The 24291-nt window shown below is 41.5% G+C and overlaps 2 protein-coding genes across 2 annotated transcripts in view; both read left to right on the top strand.

Annotated features, from left to right (window-relative positions):
• T265_05497 (hypothetical protein) overlaps positions 1–11873 on the top strand; it is a gene marked incomplete at both ends in the record, with an annotated part of 114439 nt that extends 102566 nt beyond the window's left edge. The window contains 2 exons of the mRNA XM_009170519.1: positions 2607–2655; positions 11558–11873. Coding sequence (XP_009168783.1) covers positions 2607–2655; positions 11558–11873 — 365 coding nt within the window. The remainder of the gene's footprint in view (positions 1–2606; positions 2656–11557) is intronic.
• A 280-nt stretch (positions 11874–12153) lies between these two features.
• Positions 12154–24291, top strand: part of T265_05496 (hypothetical protein) — a gene marked incomplete at both ends in the record, with an annotated part of 49788 nt that continues 37650 nt past the window's right edge. The window contains 2 exons of the mRNA XM_009170518.1: positions 12154–12277; positions 22054–22332. Of these exons, the coding sequence (XP_009168782.1) occupies positions 12154–12277; positions 22054–22332 (403 nt within the window). The remainder of the gene's footprint in view (positions 12278–22053; positions 22333–24291) is intronic.

Below are 24291 nucleotides of genomic sequence, written 5' to 3'. Positions count from 1 at the left end.
TTTCTTTTAGGGAGGGTTCACTTTCCCTAGTGTGGTGAATTTTCACAACTCGTAGACGCACGCACCTTAATAGGTCCAGATTTGACAGTCACAAGTATAGTGACCGCATTGAAACTTAGTAACTGCTTGTCCGATTGCAACTAGCCTGTATACAATGACAGTGTTTCCGATTACGACAAAGTTTTGTTACAAATAATTACTAGATGTATTTCTGCGTTTTCAAGGCTCAATTGCTGTTTGTTTTGAAACACCGATATCAAGTTAACTCATTACGGCGTAGACGTTCCGTTGTTTCGCAAGCTTATTCAAAAGCTCGGGGCTAAGATGTTATGTAATCTGGCGCTCCAGCCCACTCAAAAAAAATTTATTCCGGGATGTGTGTTAAGGCCATTCGTCTGAAGCGGTCTAAACCAGTGGAGTTTGCAATATACACCAATGGCGCTTTCATTTGTGAGGACCTTGCTATCCTGGAGTCTGTCCGTCTGGTTGATCGAAAGATTTTGTGCATAGGATATGAGTGAATTTGCTTACCCCCCACCTCCCAAATGTCTTCCGTATATTGACCAGGAGGAGCGGCCGCTGCTCAGACTGATCAATAACTTTTTCATGATGCTGAGATCCTAAACAAGAGGGATTTATTCTGCCGAGTCTTACTGGAGATGTGCTAAAAAAATGGCTAGTCTCCACAAATAGTCCATCATAAAAAAAGTTCGAGGGTCCCACTGCGTTCATTTCAGAGTTTCTTATCGTGCACAACTTTCCTTTTGAAACACACTGTTCTCGTCGAGCAAGTCTCCTCATATAGTGAACTTTTTCCGCATCATGTATTACAGAACATCCTGTAGCTTGTGACGACTATTTGTCCATAGGCTCTCATGACGTTCATATCCCCTGTATTTCCACCTTCCAAACTCCAACATGATTTTCAGTATTAGTCTATATCGTCAAGAACGTTCCGCTATTCATGAAAGGTACGAGCACAGGGCTGAACAACTGTTCTCTAGAAGACAGTCTCCGAACGACTTTTGACAAACGTGCTACAATAGAATTCACATGAGTTGTTCGCACAGATGGTTAGGTTGAAATTGATGATGGTGTTGCTCCCCTGTTCCTCAGCGCACGGCTATCCAATCAACAACTGTCTGTCTCATCCGAGCTACTCATCCAGCTACCGAAACTTCAACACATTGCCAGTGGAATGGCCATTCGTACTAACCTACTATAATAGTTCACTACGTCTTGTAGATGGATTGCACACCTGAAATTCTATCACACTGTATTTTTGATAACAACTTGTGTCAGCGTATACATTTTTCTGCTTGAAAGACCCCTGGTCGAGAGAATGCGAAAATGCGTAAAACCAACGAGTGAGGTTACTGACACTTTCCAAACACCAAGTAACTTATTTTGGTCATTTTCTGAACACAATTTATCCGAACGACTTAGAATTTCAGGTGCATTCCAATCGCTTCACGCTAGAACAAGCTGGCCTATTCGGTATTGTTAAAGCTGGGACATAAAGTGCACGCAGACACCACATGTGGTGTTACTGGCAACCAAGTCCACATATGCATGCGCTACATTTTGATTTTCTAAACATATTTGTAACTTGGGGCTAGTTAGCCACAGTACTACTGGTAGACTGAACAACACGGCATCATTCTGCCTGTAAAAACTTGTATGAACTTTACTAGGCCACCATATGGTTGGTGTAAAACCATTCCCCCGAGGTAACAACGCAGGTGCACTGGTCTGTTGTTTGGTATGGAAAACTGGGAAGCTAATAGCTTTCAGGCTCATGTCGGAACAGAATACAAGTTCCGTGTTTTTGGCAATTGTGACGTTGGGTTGTTCCGGCCAACTTTGCATGGGATGCCAGGACATTTTTAGGATTAAGTACGAAGAAGGGAGAAGTGAACTAGCTGAAACAAACAGGTGTGCCGCTTTCACTAAAGGATGAATGTAAGAAGTTACGGCTAGTATTTGGATTCTTACGAATTGATCAGTAGGGAACTCCCTTTGGAGATGATTTGTGCAGTGCCGTGTACTTCATTCCGGTTCGTTCAGTCCATTTAAAATAAATGGGATCTCTGTTAAAAAAGACAAATAACTATGCCTTTTACAGAAAATCTAATATTTTTTATATAAATCGAAATACGGCGATCGGAAGCCACACTGAACGACCTCATAAAGGAAAGTGAAACGGTCAAAAATAAAGATTTTTCAGATAACGCTCAGCTGTAACACTCCTCCGGTGCCTAGCTGCCATGCTACCCGAAGGAAGCACGAGGGCTGGGCTACTGCCAGGTTACCCAAGCCCAGAAGTCGAGAGACAGAGTTCGGGTTCAAACCACGGACCTTCCGGTCAGTAAATTCGCGCTCTAACCGCTTGATCCATCTGCCCCCCTCCAAAAGAATAAAGCATGCCATATTAACAACTGGGATACCCGGGCTTTAATTCCTCAGCTTTTCGGGGTTAATCGAATCGGCTTGGTCTCTACAAGTTTACGAAAGCTAAGGAAATCTAACTGGTTTTAACATTCATGTAGTTCCTCGTCCCTGTGTACTTTTTAGGTTTATCTCCTCTGTTATTTCAATTTCTTCAGGTACTCTGACCAAAATGCACTCTGGTGTAGCCGCTGAAATAGTTCTTAGGTGGTTTTCTATATTTCCTCACAAAACTGGCTTTTTTAGACTTTGGCATTTGTTTACTGCCCCGCAGTTGGAGTTTTTGGTCGCGCTTACGGTAAAATTAACGAGAAATATACGTTTTGTCCCACATTTTGATGGAAAAATGAGAGCACCAATTGACTTGGCCCAGTTGTAGCGAACATAAATTCTTCGCGGTAATGCGAAAACGTGGTGTTTTGAAAAATGGCAGAAATAGCATTTTGTGCTACAAAAATCTGACGGCATCGAGTTCCAACTATAAACAATTGAATTAGCGGTATTTTTCATTCTCCATGGTCAAGCATTGGACAAGAAAGTCTTAGCTTAGACTTCCTGATTTATGAGATACTAGGTGTTTTCGCTCGGCTATTGCCTTGGTCAAATTCTACGAGATATCTTGCATACAGTGTGGCCAAATGAGGCTATCGTTTGTGGAATCAATTTCAAACTGGGGCAATCCATACACACTAACTGTTCTGAAAAATATAGAAGTAAAAAAAACGCATGAGCCGTGGAAGGTCGTCGTATCGGAACGAATTTCCTGGAAATATTAACGGCACTATCAGAAATATGATGCAATAATCATGTGAAACGTCCTGACTGTCCACCAGGCCTGGCTATTCTTAGCTGGCCCAGTGGCTGCAGCAGTTCCTTGATCATCAGGGTAAGAGATAAAATGGAAGAAACTTGGTTATCGTAGTCAAAGTTCTACGCTTTGCCCTACTTCCTCCTGACAATGACACCGGTTTGTGCATCCCGAGAACACTCTGACAGCCGTTTTTGCAGCTATAATTATTATTCACTTGGCCGTTCACACTGTTTGCTTAACAGTTCTGTTTGGGACATCGGATGTCATGTTCGTCGCCTGCGCTAAAGGAGATCTTTCGATGTCTACCGTGTTCCTTTTAATGGCATTATAAAGATATGACGAGTATTTTACTCCCAGTCACTGTCAACCCAGCGTGTTCCTCCAGACTTCGGCTCGGCTTATGAATCATTGTACACAATAACAGTGCAGATACTGACCATTTAGGCCTGTCTGCCATCTCTATATAAACCCACCACCCGACTAAAATATTGGAATGGCTGCAAATGGCAGCACGGATGATCTGCACAACTGCCCATCTGTGGTTGTCTGGTGTCAGTTAACCGCTGGAAGCAACAGAGTTGAGGTATACTCAGACTGGGCAGGATGGTACAAGTATCATTACGAATTTAAACGCTGTCAGCTACCGAGAAACTTGAGCTGATAGTACGTGAATTTCCGAAAATCAATCACAGTACATGTAATGTTTGTACCGATCAATATGCATTCATATTTCCAAATAGGGGAAGTCGGACATGTAAAAAACCAACCTCAGTTTTTTAACTCAGTACTACGTAATTTGCAACGTAGATGACGACTAGGGTTTACACTAAATTGAAAAACAACACAGTTATCCGCAAATCGGTGTGTAAAATTACTAATGCTAACCAAACACGATGTATTTTTATAATATATTCGACAACATGAAGGTCACCAACGACTGGCGAGTCTCTGGAGGACTACACATCTCATTAAGTATCGGAAACAACCAAAATGTTCAGGGAAAATTTCTAAAGCTCCAAACACATTTGATACACTTACGGAGTTTTCAACAAACTGAAACAACACACACTTTGGGTAAGCATTGGTTTCGTAATCAGATCTACGCACCAGTTCCTTCAAGTAGATTATAGCTGAAGACGTGCTCTTAGTACGAGGTTCTGGTCTCAGATGCGAGTTTTGTGCATGTTGGCTTTAAACTTTGCAACTTCTAGGGTTTTGTCTCACGCTGGTTTGTTAAACATGCTTTGGAATGTCGAGAACCGAGCACGGAACAAGATTTCCTGGCCGACCTGTTGCGGTCAACCTGTTCCGTTTAGAACAATTCCCTCTCATTGAACGATTTTTCGGATGTCAACAACACGTGGTTCAAGGCCACTTCTAAACATAGACTGAGAGCCGGCAGCCACTGAAAGTTTCATACGCTGAATGTTTATTCAGAGAACAGTGTATATTTAAATGTGAAACCAGTGTTTTGCGTAAATATCTGTACGCGGCTGATAATAATTCGAGGGCCTGCTAATTGTCTATACCAACCAAAGAATAAAAAGCGTCTATCTCTGTTGGGAAAAGGTACTTAAGTGCCTGTAGCGAACTACTCCATAACCATACGACCAATATATATTGGTGAATTATTAATATTTTATGAAAATCGAACAATCGCGGACTTCTTTATAACCTCCTTCCACGGAACGGCAGGCTGATCTCTGATTAGAATGTCATGCTTGACTGAGGAGGTCGGGTTCTTTGTTGTGTGCTTTGTTTTGCTGATTACTTTGGTGTGTGTTATGTTTAACCTTCTGAAGGCTGTTTTGGAATTTAGTACGAGTGCGAATGCACATTTCGATCTAACTTCTACGTGAGACTTCGTTTGGAATTATTTGCCATCTTGTACTGCGGTCATCTGACCAAAGTCGGTTTAGTACTGGAATGAGCTTTTTGGAATACTCATTAAAGACCAGCGATTTCCCTAAGTTGTTTCGTAACATGTGGTGGCATGAAAGTGGATTGGGACTGTGGAAGAATACCTAGTGTGCTGTCAGACCTTTATTCCAACCTACTTTGCTCCTTACCGAGACATTGTGGTCTACACCGAGCGAAAAACTCTGCTGACGTTCAGGGAGATATCAAGTGAAACACTTAAGTTGCTCAGCGATACCTACAAAGCCGTCTGAAATAGAACTGAATAACGGGTGGTTTAGATAGCCTTTAGATGGAATATTTTTAACGATCTAGTCAACAATTTGTCTTTGAGACGTTTTGGCAACCGAAACGTGGGTTAATAACAACTTATTCGAATTTAGACAGAGGGGCAAACATTTTAAACAAAATACTAAACAGGCTTATGTAAGATTTGCCTGTATTGCTCCTAGCGAGATACTAACTAGGTATGTCCACGATATACGTGCTGTAATTGGTTGTACCGAGCTCGTCATATGTGGTTGTCTGGGACCAGATGTCACAACCTTTTCGAAATATACCGCTTTTATAGGGAAACTTATTTTTCAGTTAATTTTTGGTGTATCACTTAACGATGGATTATTTCTTGTCTCACATTACGCTATTTCAGGCATACAGCTCCCGAACGCTTGCGTTTGATTGAAAAATCGTCTTTGATGAGGCAGGGAGGCTGCCGTATTGTGGCGTATATGAAGTGACCGGCCAGAGTGCGCTGGCCTTTCCTGGTTGTGTTGATACGATTAATTCAGACTTATCTTGAGGTTGCGCTGTCAATTTGTGTCCATCTTCTTCATGCTGTGGGAACCTGTATCTGAGACTGTATCTGAGAGACAGTTCAACTTGATGAAATTGTCGGCCGGTCAAGTTTTGCGCTGTTTCAAATGCATCTACAAGACCAACTTATGTGTGAAACAATGTTTTTTGAAGTCAACGAAGCATTCCTAAGTAGCGCTACACACCGATGTTAGGCTACGCAGGTATTAGCGGTGATGAGCCTCATTAAACTCGTTCAAAGGCTCACAACTAGAATATCTGGCACGAAAAATTGCTATTCTGCCCAAAATGGCATTGCTTCCAGCTCAGCGAGATTATTCATAGATTCTGGTACCAAAAGACCCAAACCTAAGAACCTGAATAGGGCTCATAGCGTGTTATCCAATCAGAAGATTTCATTTAAAGAAACTGAAGCATCGAGCCCCTCCAGTCTGCAATATCTTGAGGCCAATTTGTTCTAAACACAATTAGGTCATACTGACTACAGGCAAGCCTATAGCACTAAACAACGCATGAGACTAGCTTATTTCGTACACACTCAGCAGAACGAATCGCGTAAGTATATTCACATTCAAGGAGTACTACTGATCGGTGCCGCGAAGCTGAGGCTTTACTCTAGTGGAATTTCGGGCAAATACAACTTACAAAACTTCGCATTGGAAGAGTGCCGTCAATTCGCCTTCTGCGGTTTGCCTTTTTATTGATGTCCATTATCAGATACTTGGATATGGTAACTGAGACATGGAAGAGACTGTCCTAATCTCCAATGATGACAAGTCAAAACATGGCCTTAAATTATTTGTCCAATATCACACGTTTTGGTTTAATAAATCCGGTCCATCGGAGAAATGTTGACATCCTCACGTTTACAGATGATTTTATTTTTTGGCTGCTGTAACCAGATAAGAAATCCGCAATTGTTGCTGCAGACTCTGGTTTGCCACGCACTTAGGAAGGCTATGTATGGTATACTCTCTTCTGTCGGACAAGGTCTGCAACATGAGAACTGAGGCAGACCGCCATATATTGTTGAGACGTTTGAGTGGATGAGTAAGTGAATAAATGATTGGTCGAATGAACAGGTAGTTGAGTAAATCCATCTGAAACGGTCACAAAAAAATCAAAACATGCCTTTTGAGAAAGCCTGGTCATCTCCAGAGGCTTACCACATTTTTATATAAAAGATGATAATCTCCATTTGGGTGACTCTTCGGGACAGTAAATGTCCTGTGGATCCTTCTCTATCCTTCGTGGTAGGATTCACGTTGATGGAGCACTCTAGTTCAGCCAGGTTGAGACTGTGCCCTCACGTTTGAAAAATGCATTTTTGACATTTGGTTATATTACGAAATCATCAGTTTCATGCCAAGTATGAGCAGCATAAATATATTATAAAATGTGGGACCAAATTTCTCAGAGAAGCGAATGGTTCAAAACATATGAGGTGTGGCCTCTTCTTTCAAAAGTAATTCGCTATTTAGTAACATTTTGTTTTCAACTATTCTTCCATCAACTGCACTTTGACTGATCACAAGCGTTTCCGGGATGTTTACCATCGTTCTGTAGTCACGGTTGTTTATGACCAAAGGTGACGGGTTACGTGTGAAGGACAAATCTAAGTACGGCGTCTACATGACAAAAGGTTCAATCCTTGTGGTAAACCCAATCAATGCCGAAGAACAAAAGAAGGCACTGAATTCCACGAAACAAAAATGAATGTACTTCGTGTCAGCGCCCAGGAGGCTGCGGTAAACATTTTAAGAAACAGCAGTTGCAAGAGAAAATCACCATGTTTCACGCGCGTAAACGACTGGATAGAAAGCACTTCGTCAGTTGTATATAAAGCATATATATCCGTCATATGAGCCACTCGATGTGGGTATTTGCGCAGCGACTAAATACTTCATCTAACCTTTTTTACTCTGAACGGCTCAAAGTCTCCTACTCCAAATCCGTCCACAAATAATCTGTATATTGCGCGGGGCCTTGAATTCTTGCTCCGAGGACAAAATCATCACAAGTTAAAGTGTGAAAGTATCATCAATACAACTCCGAATGACCTATGCTGCTTTAGTTTTCAGTCATCGAACAGTGGGAATGTTAACAATCGTACCAACGTTGATTGTATTGTGACGCTGAAGTGAGAACCATCGGGTAGCAACAAAATACAATCTGTTTACCACAACCTCGGCTGAGTGAAGTCACAGTCATTTATTGCAATATGATCCACTCTCTAACCAGGATTCGATAGAAAAACCAAAAGGAATCAAATTACCATAAAATAGAAACTCAAAAGTTTGGATGACGATATTGTCAAAGTTTATGCAATATAAATAAAAATATAACAAATAATTTATATATAATATGCATCTTTTATTACGTGTAATCTAGAAATCTATGCCACATAAATATAATAAATATAATTTACTCCCATAAATTGATGAAATTGTTTTGTTTGCGAGTACAATCACTGGAAAGGAGAATAACTAGGCGATTAGATTTAGGCAGGTTTAGGCCAAAGACGAGTGGACCGCTGGCCTGAAGCAGAAGTCGTTTCAGCTTGTCTGCAGAATCTTTATCGTTATTTCTGTAACAATCATACCCTATAAAAAAAGATGCTCAGGTTCCCTAATTTGGACTTTTAAACTCACTTCTTCCGATGTTCTGACCACATTGTCCGTCTTCACTATGAACCGGTGGCTTGCGACAGGTAGCAACCATATCATTATCAAATTAAGCTCACGATCGCAAGCATGAATTGCAACATGTGTAGCTTATCAATCGAAACAGATACCACGGTCATTTCCCACAGAAGTTCAAAAGTGAACTAGGAAAATATGTACAATTTTGATGGGGTTATTATACATGTTCCCCTTCTAGTTTTTTGCCGAACATATATCTGAAAAACATATTCATGTCGTATGTGCACTGGCACGGAAAAAAAACAGCTGACCTTCTTGGTGTGTTTAAACGTGAACCATCTTTCCTGATACCACTCTGATGATCAACCTAGTGAGGTTGACGATAACTCGGGAATGTTCAATACAAGTTTCCTCATGGCGGTGCGTGAATTTAAATGACCTGAATTCGTACTTGTATGAGTGCGGACGTACGCAACCACTTAAAGCTCAATTTTGTGTAGACATGAGACTCAACTGATTTCATCCTAAACCGTCGTTTATAATGAATACCTACACGTAAATATTAAACCGAATATTGGTATCTCAGTTAGCACAAACGGTCGTCGGTTTTTTTGATGGGCTAACCAATCGTCCGTGATTTTTAGTTTAGCAGGAAATTATCGAACACTGGGGCTTGATTTTGCCGTCAGAAAGGATTTTAGTAAAGATGTATGAAAAAGTTCAACTTTTCCACTCATTTTCCTTGATGTGACGCCAAAAATATCAAAATCGATAAACCCAAGCTTTCATTCTTGTTCATGAAAGAAAGCTCATCCTCTGTAACTGTCGAACAACTTTACAACTTGGCGGTTTCCACTGCAATTTCAAGGCAAAAAAAGAATCGACTTTCGGATTACGTCATACCAGAATAGTAAATCCTACTGCATCTAAAGTCCCAAGACTGACTTGAATTAGTGTGATTGCAGAAACTGCCCACCTTTGGAATTAAATAATAGGCAGATGGGATTAACTCAGTTTATTTTTTTAACCAACATTGATTTCGTTCCTTAAGCATTCTAATTTTGTCCAATTTTTCCTATAGAAAAGGGCCCTTTTTTGCTGGACACACGCAAATGAACTTCTTTATCCCCATCCTTACTAAGCGTCCAACGAAATGACTGAACATCTGTCGAGCGCCAGTAGACATCATGTTTGTTAACGTGCTCCAACCGCGCTTATCAGCTTTTTTGTCCTGAAGCATTTTACTCTAAAATTTGTTTTGGTGAGCCAGCACACACTTTACTCTACAGACGTGATATACTACTCATGAGAACGTCCTAAACTGGGTTCCGGATGCGTCTCTCAAAGTTGATATTCCGCTGGGTGTATTTGTCAAGAACACCACTCCATTTGTGTGATTTTCGCTGAATTCAGGTGAATTACGGTGATGCGTACCAAACCATTCCAAGCCTTGTTTTATTTTTTTTAATTGACAACTTAATCGTAAATCCACTGCGATGCAGGAGTGTGCAATGGACGAAATTTGTACATTGGGTCGCATTTGTCAATGTCTTTTGTGTAAATTTATGTTTAAATTAAACCATTTAATCAAATCGTAATGAATAATTAGAAATGAGTGTTCCAGAGAACTGTATCACCCTTCCTTCAATCGCTTTTGTCATGAAGGGTTCCGGAAATCTTTCACAGTACTTTTATCGTGTAACTAAAGTCATTCAATACCAAAAATCCAGCGGCACTATGCATCGGTTTCATCCCAAATGGGACCCAACAGGAGTGCGGATCTCACAAACCTCCAGAGTTGTCGCAACTTTCAAAGTATGGATAATAAGAGATTTGAAAGTTTTCAAATGGGTTGTTGGATTTAGTCATTCCATGCCAAAATCAGACATCTGCCTCAAAACTAAGAGTTCGTACAGTGAGAATGTATGCATTAGCTATTATCGTGTTTAGAAATACTGTGGTCAAGTTTGTTGATTCCTGGCCTCAACGAAAGCCATTTCTGTGCAAAAGATGACAAGCGACCACAGAAGCAAACAGTTGAGTTGGATTCTGGAGACTGAGATTTGTCATCCGTACTCAAAAGTGCTCCACCCATTTCCTCAAAATCTGGGAGTTGTATAAATGCATGCCACTTGTTCTGAACACAGCTCAGGGTATGCAAGTTCTTAGGAGAGAAGTATATTCTTGATTTACCGACCCCTCCGTTCACATAGATCGCTCTATTGCAAGTTACGCGAAACTTTACCGTGACTCCATGGGTCAGGAAATCTTATTCCCTTCACCTAATAAGCTAGCGAAAGAGATACTCGTCGGAGTAGATTTACCATCTTAAAAAGTCAGGAAACCTCTCCAGAAAATAAACCACCACCTACTTTACGTAGTACGGTGGTAATTCTGATTGATATGTGTCATGAGATGCAGGCCAATAATTCCAAAAGTGTAAGAAACGTTCTTAACGTTCTAAGATTCAGGTTCAAAAATCTAGTGGAATTTAGGCAAGATTCTTGCTGACGACCATACTGCAACGTGTCAGGTTCGACTGGAGCTGTTTCATCCCTCCCAATGCTGATTCTTCACCCGTTTTTTTTTTCAAAAATTGCTTTTCCTATGAACGAACGCTCAAAGAAGCGTTCTTTTGAACACCGTATTTTTATCATCCGATCCGGCGGTTTCTACGGAAGAAATGGTGGAAATCTTACGTCGCAGATCGATTTTTGAAACTTTCGAATCTATAACAAGGGCCGGCACCCAGTTAGTCGTTTTGGCCAGTCAAGACAATTACTACGTAATGCGCTATGAGTTCCCCTTTTCTGTAGACATTCAGTGTAAATTGGGCCTTCGCTCGTTCACTTGCAGCGGACGGCGACTTGATTCCCTTGCCAAAAGCACAGTGTGACATTATCAAACACTTTACTTAAGTACGTAGGCTTGTGCAGCTGATCGAAATACACCGGTCACCGGTGTGCCGGCCAACAGCCGGCAAAACAGCGATGCCAACAGCTGAACAAATCAACAGCCAATCATGTCACTCGAGCCGAGTGCACGCTGCCCTTGGTTGGACCGGCCTAATCGGACCAATTGAAGCGTTATGCACCAAGTTCAAAAAGATAACACCATCATGTCAGCCAAACAACAGAATCTACAACAAAGCGCACATTTTGTTTAAGAATCCCACTGCCATTCCGGTGAACGACGACTTTGTGCCGACCAGAGCGAAGGAGAATATCTGCACCAAGAAATAATCAAGGTGCTCCTAAAATGATGCGATTGAAGCTGCTGGCCATATTGACAAGCTTGTTTTGTGTGGTTGCTGACGAATACGGTAAGTAACTTTTCACAAACCCTTGTTTTCTTTGGAACACGGTTTTATTCCTCTACTTCCATCTAACAAACGGCATAAGCAACAACAGCCTTGCCAGTACACTTTAGCTAATTCTTTTCCACAATTACCATCACTCAGGGAGTTTTCAATGAGCAGAACGTTTTTACGGGATCACATTGGTGTTACATAATGATTCAGAAATGACTGAAACAATAATTCAAGCCGCCTTGACTTCAAAACCGTGTCCGCCGCATGGTGTGGTGGGTTGGATATCACCCGATATTGGAAAGAAGTACACTGAAAATATAGTCATAACGATAGAGAGTAGGTACACTCATGGGTGGGTCACCTTTTTGGGTTTAGCCGAATGGCATGCCTCAGTCCTTGTTTCACAAATAAGAACCAGTGGATATTGCTTGGCATTTTCATGAGTCTTGACCTACGTATGTGTTAGTGTACGATCTATTGCGTAGCTGCGATCAACATATTCACCCATTCCTAGCGAACTCAGTTCTTTCAAATCCGTGAACCACCTCAGTAATTCAGTTTGCGGAATTACAAGTGAAAGTTCGATGTCAAAAAGACTCTGGTAATATCTTTCTACCTCCATTTTATGCTATCTACGTCTGCTCGCCTTACAAGAAGGTCAGGCTTTAAGAAGTCGCTCAGTTCGACATGTTGAAATAAAATTCTATTGCTAAGTGATTTGTACCTAGTCACGGCTAGCCCCGCAACTGAGAAAACTAATTTACATTGGTCTCTTGAAGACCCTTTGATGAGCACCAGAGGAAACTAACCCACATACTGGATGGTACATTCTTTACTGTTTCTCATGACGCGCCTATTTGTAGGAACCAAAACTTTTGTGCAACAAGGTAGCCAAAAAAGTTATTTTATTGACATCATGAAACTAGGGGACAGTGGCAAAGCTGTCGTCCGAGAATCTGACGGAATCCTCGAGCAAGTTTGCAGGAGCTCACAAAAAGCCGTAGATTATCTAGTTGCGGTCGGCGTTAGTTTTACGTTGCGAAATGATGACGCCGCATCTGACCCTTTCTAACTGGCTCAGTAATCGAAAATGTCTAATTATTTAGGTAGTTGTTTGCCCCAGCAGCTTTTGTTGAGCAGGGTGAACTTCTTTCATTGAAAATATATTTCCATAATGCCACCAAAACAGTGGTTGGTTCTCATTGATTTTCAATTTTCATTCGGATAGATCTTTGGAAAAAATAGGATCTACCAAAAACATTTTATTTTCTCTACTCACACATAACAGAGCCCATTTTTAGCTTCAAGCAAGTAGCTTGTGTTGGTTTTTACACAATAATCTAGCTGGTGGACCTTTGGACTGTCGTCTAATTTTGTGCAGAAATCCGTTTTTGGCTGCACTGTTTAATTCAAGCCTTTTATCACGTTCGTTTTGCTAGCCATCAATTTTGTATTTTCGGACGCTTGGAAGTGAACCAATGGTATTTAAGCATTAATTTTTATGTGGTAGATGTAGCAACTGTCACGAACTAGTACATCAAGCCCTGTTAGGCACTGGCCAAAAAAGAACTGTGTTTTACTTTTTCGTCTTTTTCTTTTTCGTCAGCAAGAACACCTCTGCCAGGTGCAACAACAAGTTTTTCTGTGCCTACGCTCGAGCGTCCGTATCCAGTATGGTGATATTTTTAGTGCAGCCGAATAAATTCTGTGACCCTGATTAAGGGTTCTTCTGTAAATCTCATATCACCTGATTGCAACACATTACGATGTGTGCGAACCAAAGGTAGAAAATAGTGTTTAAATTTGTGCTCCTTTTCCGTTGGGGGGGAGGGGGTGGCGGAGCAAGAGATATAGTGTATGGCACACGAAACATTGTTTAATGTCTTACGACAAGATAGTAGCCTTATTTATGAGAACGTTTGCCATTAGGATTAGTTTGAAATAGCATGTTAATCACACATAAAAGTCTTCATAGATCCATTACCCTTTCTGATGATAATTTCTACAGGTGTCACCAGGTGTAACATTAATATATAAGGGATAAAAACGAGGTAAATATGTTAAATGGCACACTAGATCGGTGGCAATCAATAATGGGTTTGTTGACCAGTAGTAAACTGTTTTATATTTCTCCGCGAAATCGGTGCTTCTCTAGAGACTCTCCTGTTTGTTTCATTTACTTTACAGATAGAAATCGCTTTCAGTTCCAAACTTGAAAAACCAAACTAAAACCCAAAGTTAAGTAAAAAGGGTGTAGCTGCTAGTTGGCAATTATGACAAATTTGTGCATTTTGAATTGGAATAAGAGCTAAACGAACGATGTAAAATGACACCGCAGAATATTTTACTGTGTTTCACAAATTAATTCAGTGGCTTCAAATCGTTTAATGTTAGTTTGAAATGAAACTTCCGCCGAAATGTTCCGAAATGTTATGAAGTGCTTTTTAATTTCTAGATTAGATTCTAGACCATTGGTATACGTGCATCCATTCAGTTGGTTTCTCGAGTCCTCGTTCAGCTGTTCAGAAGCCACAAAGTTGTCCGGTATCTAACATCGATGGAAAATTTGCACCTGACTATTTAGCTTAGCCAACAAATCAACGACAGACTAAGTAACCTTGGTACTCTCTATGTCAGTCTATTCCTAGCCTATTGTCATTTAGCTTGATATGGAGAAAGTTTTCACTTCTTGTTTTGACCTCATTCATGGATATTTCGGCTACTTCACCAGATAACTATCCACATTCCGTGTGTGGTATCAACTGAAACCTCGCGGCACGTTCACCTGGCGTGCATACAGTAAGCCGTGTTGTTCACAGCGGCCCAATGAAATTGGTGACAGCTGTGCCCTAAACGATTACTGTACCAGACAAGGAGAGGATAACGCGTTGGTTGAATTGAGCCCCATGTGACAATTTCTCTAATAGAAGTGATTCTTTGCAGGCAGATTTAAAAAAAAGCAGCATTAAAAATTACCGCACTTGAGTTGGTATATTTTGAACCAACAGAATAGTTTACGTCAATTTAACACGAATGCCGTTCAGGCACCCGAGCGCGATACTGTCCCACTGTGGAAGTCACATACTAAAGGCGCTTAAAGCCTCAAGTCACTGGACAACGAAGTGGCGAATCACCTCAGAGATCCGTCGCACGTTTGTGACGCCAGTCAGCGTCCGAGGTAGTCCAATAAGCATTATTCGAGGGTTCGATTACCATTAGAGTACTTTGCCTCCTCTTTTTCACTAATATGATGTGGCTCACCAGTACAAATTAAAAACAGGGTAAGCTAATGATCCTGGCACTTCTTTTTCACCTCACACAAGCAAGTTGTTACTGTCCCATGAACCAAGAAGCTTGTAATGAAATCTAATTGCTCAGATTAAATCCAGGCCAAACTGAGATGAAGGACCCTGGGGAAGGACCTTCCAAGGAGTGTCGAAAGGGGAGAAAGCGCTCTTTAGGTGTGAATGAGTTTGTCTGTGCGTCCACCGTGCACCGCTGCAGTAGGCATAGAACATTCGTGTCTCACTTCAGACGTACAAGATTAGAATGCTTACATGACCAAGGATGTGCATCCCTGGTGATCCCTTATAAGAACGAAACTTGATTTCACTGACTCCATTCGTTTTGAGAAATACACTCATTTGCAAATCGACTTGGTTTTCACGAAAGACTCAGCTGAATCTCTAGTTTATTCAACAACTACAATTGAATATGCTGCACACTAGCCGCCTCATGTTTCAGTTGGCATGATATTCGAGATATCGCAGTGTATTTTCATAAAGGAAACTACTCACAAGGTTGCTGAAGAGTTGTTGTAGGGTTTTCAGCAACCTTGTGAGTAGCTTTCTTTGAGAAGACTCCATTCTTTGTTGTTCGACGAAATTAATGTGAACACAGACTACTCACAATCACTGCATCTGTCAATTTCCCTCAGAATTTCGCTGCGCTTTTTTTGGCTTGAGAGAACTGAAAAGGTTTTCTTGCTTAAAGTAAAAGTGTCTGGCGAAACTTCTCTTCAAAGTGGATTCGGGTATATTTGCAATAAACATGTAACTGCCCTACAGAATGTTTGGATAAAAATATTCGCCCAAAATTAAAAACCATTCCTCAATTTGAGTTTTAGACACGATTTTTTTTCACACCTGTTACATAACACTACGAGGCTTAAAATCGGCTGTGTTCCAGGTGCGTTGTTTATGAATCCCCGGAAATTTGCAGTCGGATGTCGTCAATGGGTTCCCACCGAACGCACCTTATTTACGGTAACCTCATCTATAAACCTATTTGTGTCATTTATTGTGGTTCGGTTTTGCTTAAGAACTGTTTTTTATGTGTCTTGTAAGGACCATTATTACGCATTGTACTTCTGTGTTGGTGTACACTGTAGGATGCCAGAAATTCAAGACAACCGGCGCACACACGCGTGTATATTGTGAGAAAAACAGGGTTGACAAAACGCTTTTTAAAGAAAGTGTAGAACAAATGAAATAATAAACTAAAATTCAGTTTGTCCCTCACCCCGGCAGACATTGAAGCTGATTCGTGTTCGTCTCACTCTCCGTCGGGCAAAAAGGGCTGATCAATGTATGGGAGTTGCACACAACACAAGTTACTATTCCGTCGAATATCAGAAAAAAGTGTGCACGTTGAAAAAAGCGTCTCCACTCATTATTTTGGGGTCAGGACGTCACACACAGACCAGGTTCCTAAACCGATCGACACAGTGAGGAAATTAATACCCACTCCACCGCCATTTTCCTCTCTACTTGAGCCTATCAAAGGTGCTCATGAGTGGTCTTGCAGGAGTATAAACCCTGAACGTCTCTCAACTCGAGTGTTTTATCACTATCCCACCAGCAAGCGATGGATACACCTGAGCATTCACGTTTGAATTGGTTCGGATTCCTGACGCTTCAGACGTTGATATAGTAACCGCCTGTCAATAATGAAATCAAACTGACGCACTAACGGAAAGACAAGCGACTAGATCACTTATTTTTCTTCATTAGGACTGCGGGAAAGTTCATAATTATTCCCGTAAAGGGAATTTAGGCGAAATGTACTCGAAGACTTGTAGGCATTTCTTCAGAATCCTTCCCATAATTTAAAACGAAGTACGCCCGGGATAGAACTCTATATTCCAGAAAGTATAATCATGATTGTTTTAAGTAAATGAGGGTCGGCCTTCTGCATAGACCAAATTTCTATGCAATCTTATCAAAGTCCCAGTGAAAAAAGCACTCTTTTATAGATTTTTAGGAGTGCATTCTTTCCCGAAACAATTTTCAAGATAACCGCCGTGGAAAACGGCTAGTGATGGATTGCAAAACAGACTTAATTCGTTAACATTACTGCCTGGTTACCACTATCCACCGGGTTCGTTTAACTTTACGTACTCGCTGACGGAAACCAATCCCGACGTTTCAAAGACAGGAGACTATCGGCTTCTGAAGTTGTTCATTTATTCGTCAAGGGGAAAATACGTTGCCACTGTCTCAGACCAGTGACGCACGCGACTACTATGTCCAAACTATCGATATCACAAGCTATGTGGACGCATATCTAACTCCACTAGCGAATGTGTTTGACTTGATCACGGACACGCGTTCAATGTCATACTTTGAAACACAGCCGAAATGCAGTTGTACTTTGGTGATAGCGGTGAACAAAAATCATCGTATTCGGTTTGCAGGCTTATGATGACGTGACTGTTATCGATCAAACACAACGTAGTTTGTCGTGGTAAGTGGACAGAACAGAATCGAATTCATGGGCCAAAAAGTAAGAAAGCAAGGAACAACTTGCAAAATTTGAATGATCTTCCCGGTAAAGCAGGCCACCTTCTGAGACTTACACCTGGAAACTCCTCAGTCAGGTAATCAAAAAGCACTGAATCGCGTAACGTAACTTGTTCGCCTGCAACATAAGTAATACTATGCCGTGTGCGGTTACAAGTTAATCACAGTTCTGATCTACTACCCGCATCTCAAACGCAAAACTTGTGGGATCAAAGCACCGAGGATAAATCAGACTGAAAGTACAAATCTTAGCAGATACTTTGACCTCAATTGCGGGAACAAGCCTCACTTGGAGAAAGCGCTACAAACTACGACGTTTCACGATACTCACATCAAATTAAACGTGGCAAGACGCCAAGTAACTCGCTATCTACCACCGCTAGCCACTGAAGTCATTGTAGATCCCACACTGGACAAGGGCTCAACTCAAAGACGTTGAAGAGCTATTTTCCAACACATGACTTCATTGTATGGGAGTGAAGACATACAAGTTCTTCGCTTACCAAACAATTCATAACGATGTTCACGCTCAGATATCAGTACGTCAAGGTTCTGTGGAGTGTAAAAGGGTCTATCAAAACTGGCTGATTGTCTCAGTATGCAATCGGCTAAAATGGCCTCACAAAAATATTTGGGGTTTTCCTTTGGTCACCTAAAAGGCGGAACTGAGGAATTCCGTAGGCTTAAAGTGGATCTTAGAACATGAATCATAGTCGAATTCAAACGTCCCTCGGTGACTCGGAATTTTTTCCTTGGACCTATATGCAGCTTCCCTGTTGAAATTAGGCAGGAATGAACTCTGGACGTCAAAAAAGATCTTTTCGCTGCTGAAATCGGATGATAGAGAACGAGTGCACATATGATGAGTCGGTGACCACGCACGTTTCAGTGAACAAGTGCTTACAAAGAGTGACCTGGGACAATAACCTATTGGAGAGGTAAAAGATGTCTTCTGTAGCTCCATCTGGCTCAGTAGCGATTGAAACTGGACACAGTTTGAATTCCCGGTGAAAGCGTATCCCCACTTTTGCATTAGATCGTATTTGTTTGGTGAGGAATATGCAGTCAGGTGGCACAGAGGGAAAGCTCACATTAATATGGGTCGGAAAAATCAATTCTTGGGGGCCTGTAAACAAAAACTAAGAGCTTTCTGGCATAAAACGAGTGTGACCTGTTCCCCAAAGAGGTAGTTAAATGGACTAAAAGTGATCATATATATATTCAGACCTCTGGTTTGTGTGCATTTAAAATGCAATTGGAACGTCTTTACATTTCAGCAAGCAGCATACTTCACTATACATTATTATGGATTTCGCAGATATCGTACATACATTGATCGCACCCTGTTCAATTTTTCCTGTTAGCTATCCCACATTTTCACGAATGGTTTGGGTTCAAACAGACACGCGAAAGTGATCTTCGCAGTCCAAAATAGCTGCTTGCCTACTGGGTACATTTATTCTATTGTACGTTGTCCAAACAGTGTTATATCTGCTGGGTTGTTCTCCATCCTGGGTCGCACCCCCAAAAGTGACCATTTGTGTAAACCCCCTTTTGCTAGGCGCTTGAGGTTTCTTTTGATATTTGAAGCCTTTCCAATGGAGACGACTGATTCGTCCTAAAAAAGCGGGCTTTTTAGTCTATGTTAAGTTTACTGATGGGACAACCATGTACCGCAATTTTTGTGCATAGATTTAAGATCAAACAGCACTTCATCGTAGACTACGCCGATTTTCCATTAGAGGGCAATAAAGTGAATGAAGTTGTTCCCACCTAATGATGAAAAATGTCAAAAACAATAGCTGTAACCAACTTCTTTACTAGCGATCGTCACTGTGCGAGCAACTAGGATTCTGGTGATCGGAACTCCCCTGCTAGAACTTCCGGATTAAATAGTTTGAAAATGCTGGCATAAAGTAAAGTGTGGAGCTTGGAATAGGACACTGATGATTGAGAAAGACCAGTTTGGAGGTCGCAATTTCGAAGCAATCATAGTTGACTGGCTCCAGAAACTAGAGCGTGTGAATGAGTAGACTCATAGCGATATGAAATCTTACTTACCAACGAAACTAGCTACCTCATCACCAAACGAACGCACAGAGTGATCATTTGTTATTACGCCCGTCTCCCGAATAACGGCGCTTTCAAGGGATTTCACAAGTTTGAATAAAAAGCAGGTTCACTGGAAAGTCGGCATTCCTCTGGCTACTAAATTTCTGTGCAATTTAGAAGGTTACATCTTCCCACAACAACCACGGTTTGGTTTGATGAACTGTGTTCAGTTCTTTGCGTCGAGCTATACTTTCCTTGACTGTCATCTGTCAAAAACAANACAAAGTTGAATAAAAAGCAGGATCAATGGAAAGTCGGCAGTCCTATGGCTGCTAAATTTCTGTGCAATTTAGAAGGTTACATCTTCCCACAACAACCACGGTTTGCTTTGATGAACTGTGTTCAGTTCTTTGCGTCGAGCTATACTTTCCTTGACTGTCATCTGTCAAAAACAAGACCTGGTACGAACAGAATGAAGGTAAACAACCACCAAGTCTTGCTTAGTATGCGCTGATATTACCCCATGACTGACCCATTCAGGTCATTCACAAGGCATGGCGAAATTTCAAAGCGAAAAACTGATCTCTGGATGCAGCAGCGATGTGCGTACATTCACATAAACGCTCAGTATCAGTGTTGCGCATCGATTAGCAGGCGCATCTGAAACAAAACGAGATATTACATACAGCCCTGTTAAGCCATTGAGAAGCGTGTTGGTAATCGCCAGTCAATTTACCAGTCCAACGTAGTGGTTCTTCTAAAGCAATGCTTCTCAACCTGGGGAAGACTCTAGTAGACCTTTGCGAATACAACAGCATCCACTAACCCCTTCTGAGGGCTCTTTCACAAAGCATAGAGCCGCACCGCTAACATTCGTTCTTCTATTTCTGTTGCTGCCGTTGATAAGTGTGACAAACTTGTGTTGCTTGACGCAGAAGACCAGTATTCGGAAAGTGGTCAGTCGTACGGATCTGCAAGCTATGTTGGCTATATGTGACAAGCGTTAACCGGTTTGCTCTTCAGCTTACAAGAACAGTACTTCGACCGTGGCATCCCGTTTTGCGCCTGTTGCGTCCTCGTGTACATCCATAGTATGCTCAACACTAACTTTACATCAGTTGTTATTGGTAACGACACTTTCCGTATTGTTCTCAATGCTTACCAATGTTTCATGTCAGGATAACCGAATGAAACTTTGAAAGGCGGCTTTTGCGGATGCAACAGCGAGATTAGGGTAGATTTTACAGAGGATCTTACGAAAGAAATATAAGAAAATGATAAAAACCAGAGAATTCAAGTGAAGCAGTTCGGAGTAATTTGGGTCTTCCAAGGTACTTGAGAGATCTGTCAGCGTTCTCAAGACAACAGGTTTCTGCTTAATCTCTGAACATACAAATTTTAAATAATAAGGGTGTGCACCTCAAGTGGTCTCCGGAAAACAATCTAATAAACTGTTGAAGCGTAGGTAAAACTGTTAACTCCATCCCGATAAGCAAAATTAGTTTTAAAGCAGCATATTTCGTTGATGTGTAGGGGACACTGTAGTTATATCCTGTATGCGGTTTTGACAACCAGATATTGATGTCGTAATGAACTTTTTTTGCAAACCGAATGTCCAACTGTTTTCAGCCATATGAATGTGTCCGGTGTTTACTTTTCGAACGCTCACAGCCGTTTGGTAAGCAAGGGTTGAGTTTTCTCTATCACATACTCAATTGAGCATCCAGTCGCTTTTTTAAAACAGGTACATCGTTTTTATTGTTTTTACCTTTGCTTTCATTGAATCGATTGTTATCAGAGTATATTTGAGTTCCCACTGCACATGTCAAGCAACCAGCTAGGAAATTCCCAACTGCTGTTTTGTCAAGCAACCAGCTAGGAAAGTTCCAAACTGCTGTTTAAAAAAAACTCAGGAAAGCCCGTCCGGTCAACCACATTCCTACGGAGATCCCGTGAGTAATATCTAGGTGTGAGAAAAGAATATTCTATCCAAATATGGAAGAAGGGAATGTTTTTCTAAAGGTGGCTTATACACTGTTCTATACATCAAATCGTGACAAAGTTAACTCATCATTAAAGAAATGAAACAGTTGACTGGATTCGTACTGGAAAAACCCTTGATTAAAGTTGAATCAAACGTGGAGGACCCCAATTAATAGTGAGGCTAATGCATTTATCATACTGTCAGGTCTACAGCCCCTTTCCTTCACACTTTTTTCTAAACAGAGGAGGATCTCTCCGTCGCTGGCTATCATCCAGACGCTCCTCCAACCATAATCCTCACCCCCGGCACCCCTGGTCCGCTAGACGTAAGCGAGGGTTCAGATCTGGTTTCACGTTGTTCAGTGTTGGAAAACGAACCGTTCACATTCAAATGGATCCGGCGACTACCTGATGGTTCGACTCAAGTACTATCACAGAACTTTATGCTCAGTTTGTATCAAGTGACCCATCAGGATATCGAATACCCGATCTACTGTCAAGCCACACGATCAGCTGATGGACAGATATTTGAGGAGCTGCTTGACATCCGAGTTGGTGAGTTGGTCCTCCGTCTTTATATCAATGGTAAAATGCTCTAATACCGATTAGTCCGTGTGGCTTTTCAGCATTTTACACTATTCTTATCCATGAAAAAGATCTACCTTTGTATCTCCGTGTAGGATTTGACGAATAAGAGTGTCCAATTCTTTCCCGTTAGCGCTTAGTCTTGAGTTTGAGGTTACTTTTGTTTAAGCATGCAGCCATCCGCATGTAGATTACCCCACAAAGGTGAATCTGATTGTAACGAACATTTCATACATCAGTTTGCTGTGATACGGTGTTGTATATACATTCGGATTGCATCAAACCCCACAATGGGTTTCCTCACATTCTCCCTCACAGTAAATTTATCCACCTAGATTTTCACGATCTTTGGTTTCATTCATTCAGTATACATTTTCGTGTTATCATCTCATGCTTGGCTATCATTCAAGCCTCATCCTATAGCCCCGGAGTTACTACAGAATATCAACTGACGATTCGATCGCTACCCGCGGAGGATTTGTCACAAGGTCGAGTGATGCGCCAGTGTCTATTTGAAGCATCTCCGGAGTTAAATGAACAGTTTGATTTTCGTTGGCTCGATCAGAACGGGCGAGTGACAACCAACGGGGATTCGTTAATTTTACTGGTGCGTTTTGTTTTCACATACCAGCCAACATTCTAGGTCAACCAAGCAACTGTTTATGTTAGATTTTACACTCGATTCATCAGCTACATTGTTTTGGGTGTCTAGTAAACGAAATCCTAGAGTGACGACTAGGTTTTTCTCCAGCTGCTTCAACAGTTAGTGAGGTTAGAATATGTTGTGTCTTGCTGAATGTTAGTGCAACTCTGTATCGGCCCCTTGGCTTCCTGCTCCGCCCACTATGGTATATCGAAAGGCACGGTAGCTCTACACATCCCTTTATGGAGTCAAAAGAAATTATTACAATTGTATTAGTCAAAGGAAAATTATTACAACTGTATTTCACTCTGTTGTCATAGAGTGCTCCACAAGGTCGTGCTGAAAGTGTCGTGAGGGGTCGAGAGGCGTCGACTCAAACGTGATCGGTCCGGATTGGCTGGCATTCTGACCAATCAGAGCATCCCTTCGTTTGGTCCGTATTCTGCACCTGACAAGTCCTTCCAAATGATGTGATGTGCGGTTATTAGGGACGGATGGCCTCCAGACAGAATACTAGAATCATTAGGCGAATGATGTCATTTGTCGTTATTAATCAGTTTGTTGGCCAGCTTGTAAGTTGTTAAGAATTCATCGGAGACATTAGGAGGCGCTGCTTTGTGGCNTGTGCGTGCACTCAGCAGAAATAACTCACCAGCGTAGGTGCCTATTATAACGGTTTGTGACTCAAGCATTGTTACAGGACTTTAGGGCACATTGTATTTCGCTAGAAACCCGATGTTTAGTGGCAGTCATGAGACTTGTGCGCACTGTCAGGTCAATGGAGCGCTTACTTGCCCGGTTAATGATTGGCTAAAATGCCCTAAATTTTTTACTAGCGGAAGAATCTGCAGAAGCAGTCGTGCGTAAAGAGCAAACACAGCTGCCGCCAAGTCAGGATATGTGGGTCGTCAGTGTTGTTGGTCTATGACTAAAAGTTGAAAAGTTTAAAATTCAGAGAAATAGCTCCTCAGGGAACCGGAGAACTAGTCCAACCGTGTGACGATTCATTAGCGCTCTACAGGGGCATACTATAATGAGAATTCGAATAGTTTTTGAAAGCAGTAGTTTGGTAGCAATAAGAAGTATTCAACTGACACAATTCACCGTTTATACGGGTGCTAGTAATGTGTCAACAGTCCACTTTATTTCGCAGATGAGTTTAGGTCGCCAACAGTCATTTGATCTTTTTCTTCACAAACCTTGCTGTCAGTCGTTGGCCAGGTATAGGTCTTCTTCAGAGTCTTTTTTTATGGTTATCCCTATGGTACTGCAACTTCGTGAGGGTT

Source organism: Opisthorchis viverrini (assembly GCF_000715545.1).
Source record: "Opisthorchis viverrini unplaced genomic scaffold opera_v5_110, whole genome shotgun sequence".
In the NCBI taxonomy this organism is placed as follows: Eukaryota; Metazoa; Platyhelminthes; class Trematoda; order Opisthorchiida; family Opisthorchiidae; genus Opisthorchis; species Opisthorchis viverrini.
Note: the sequence above shows the minus strand (reverse complement) of the source record. Positions and strands in the feature narration are given on the sequence as shown.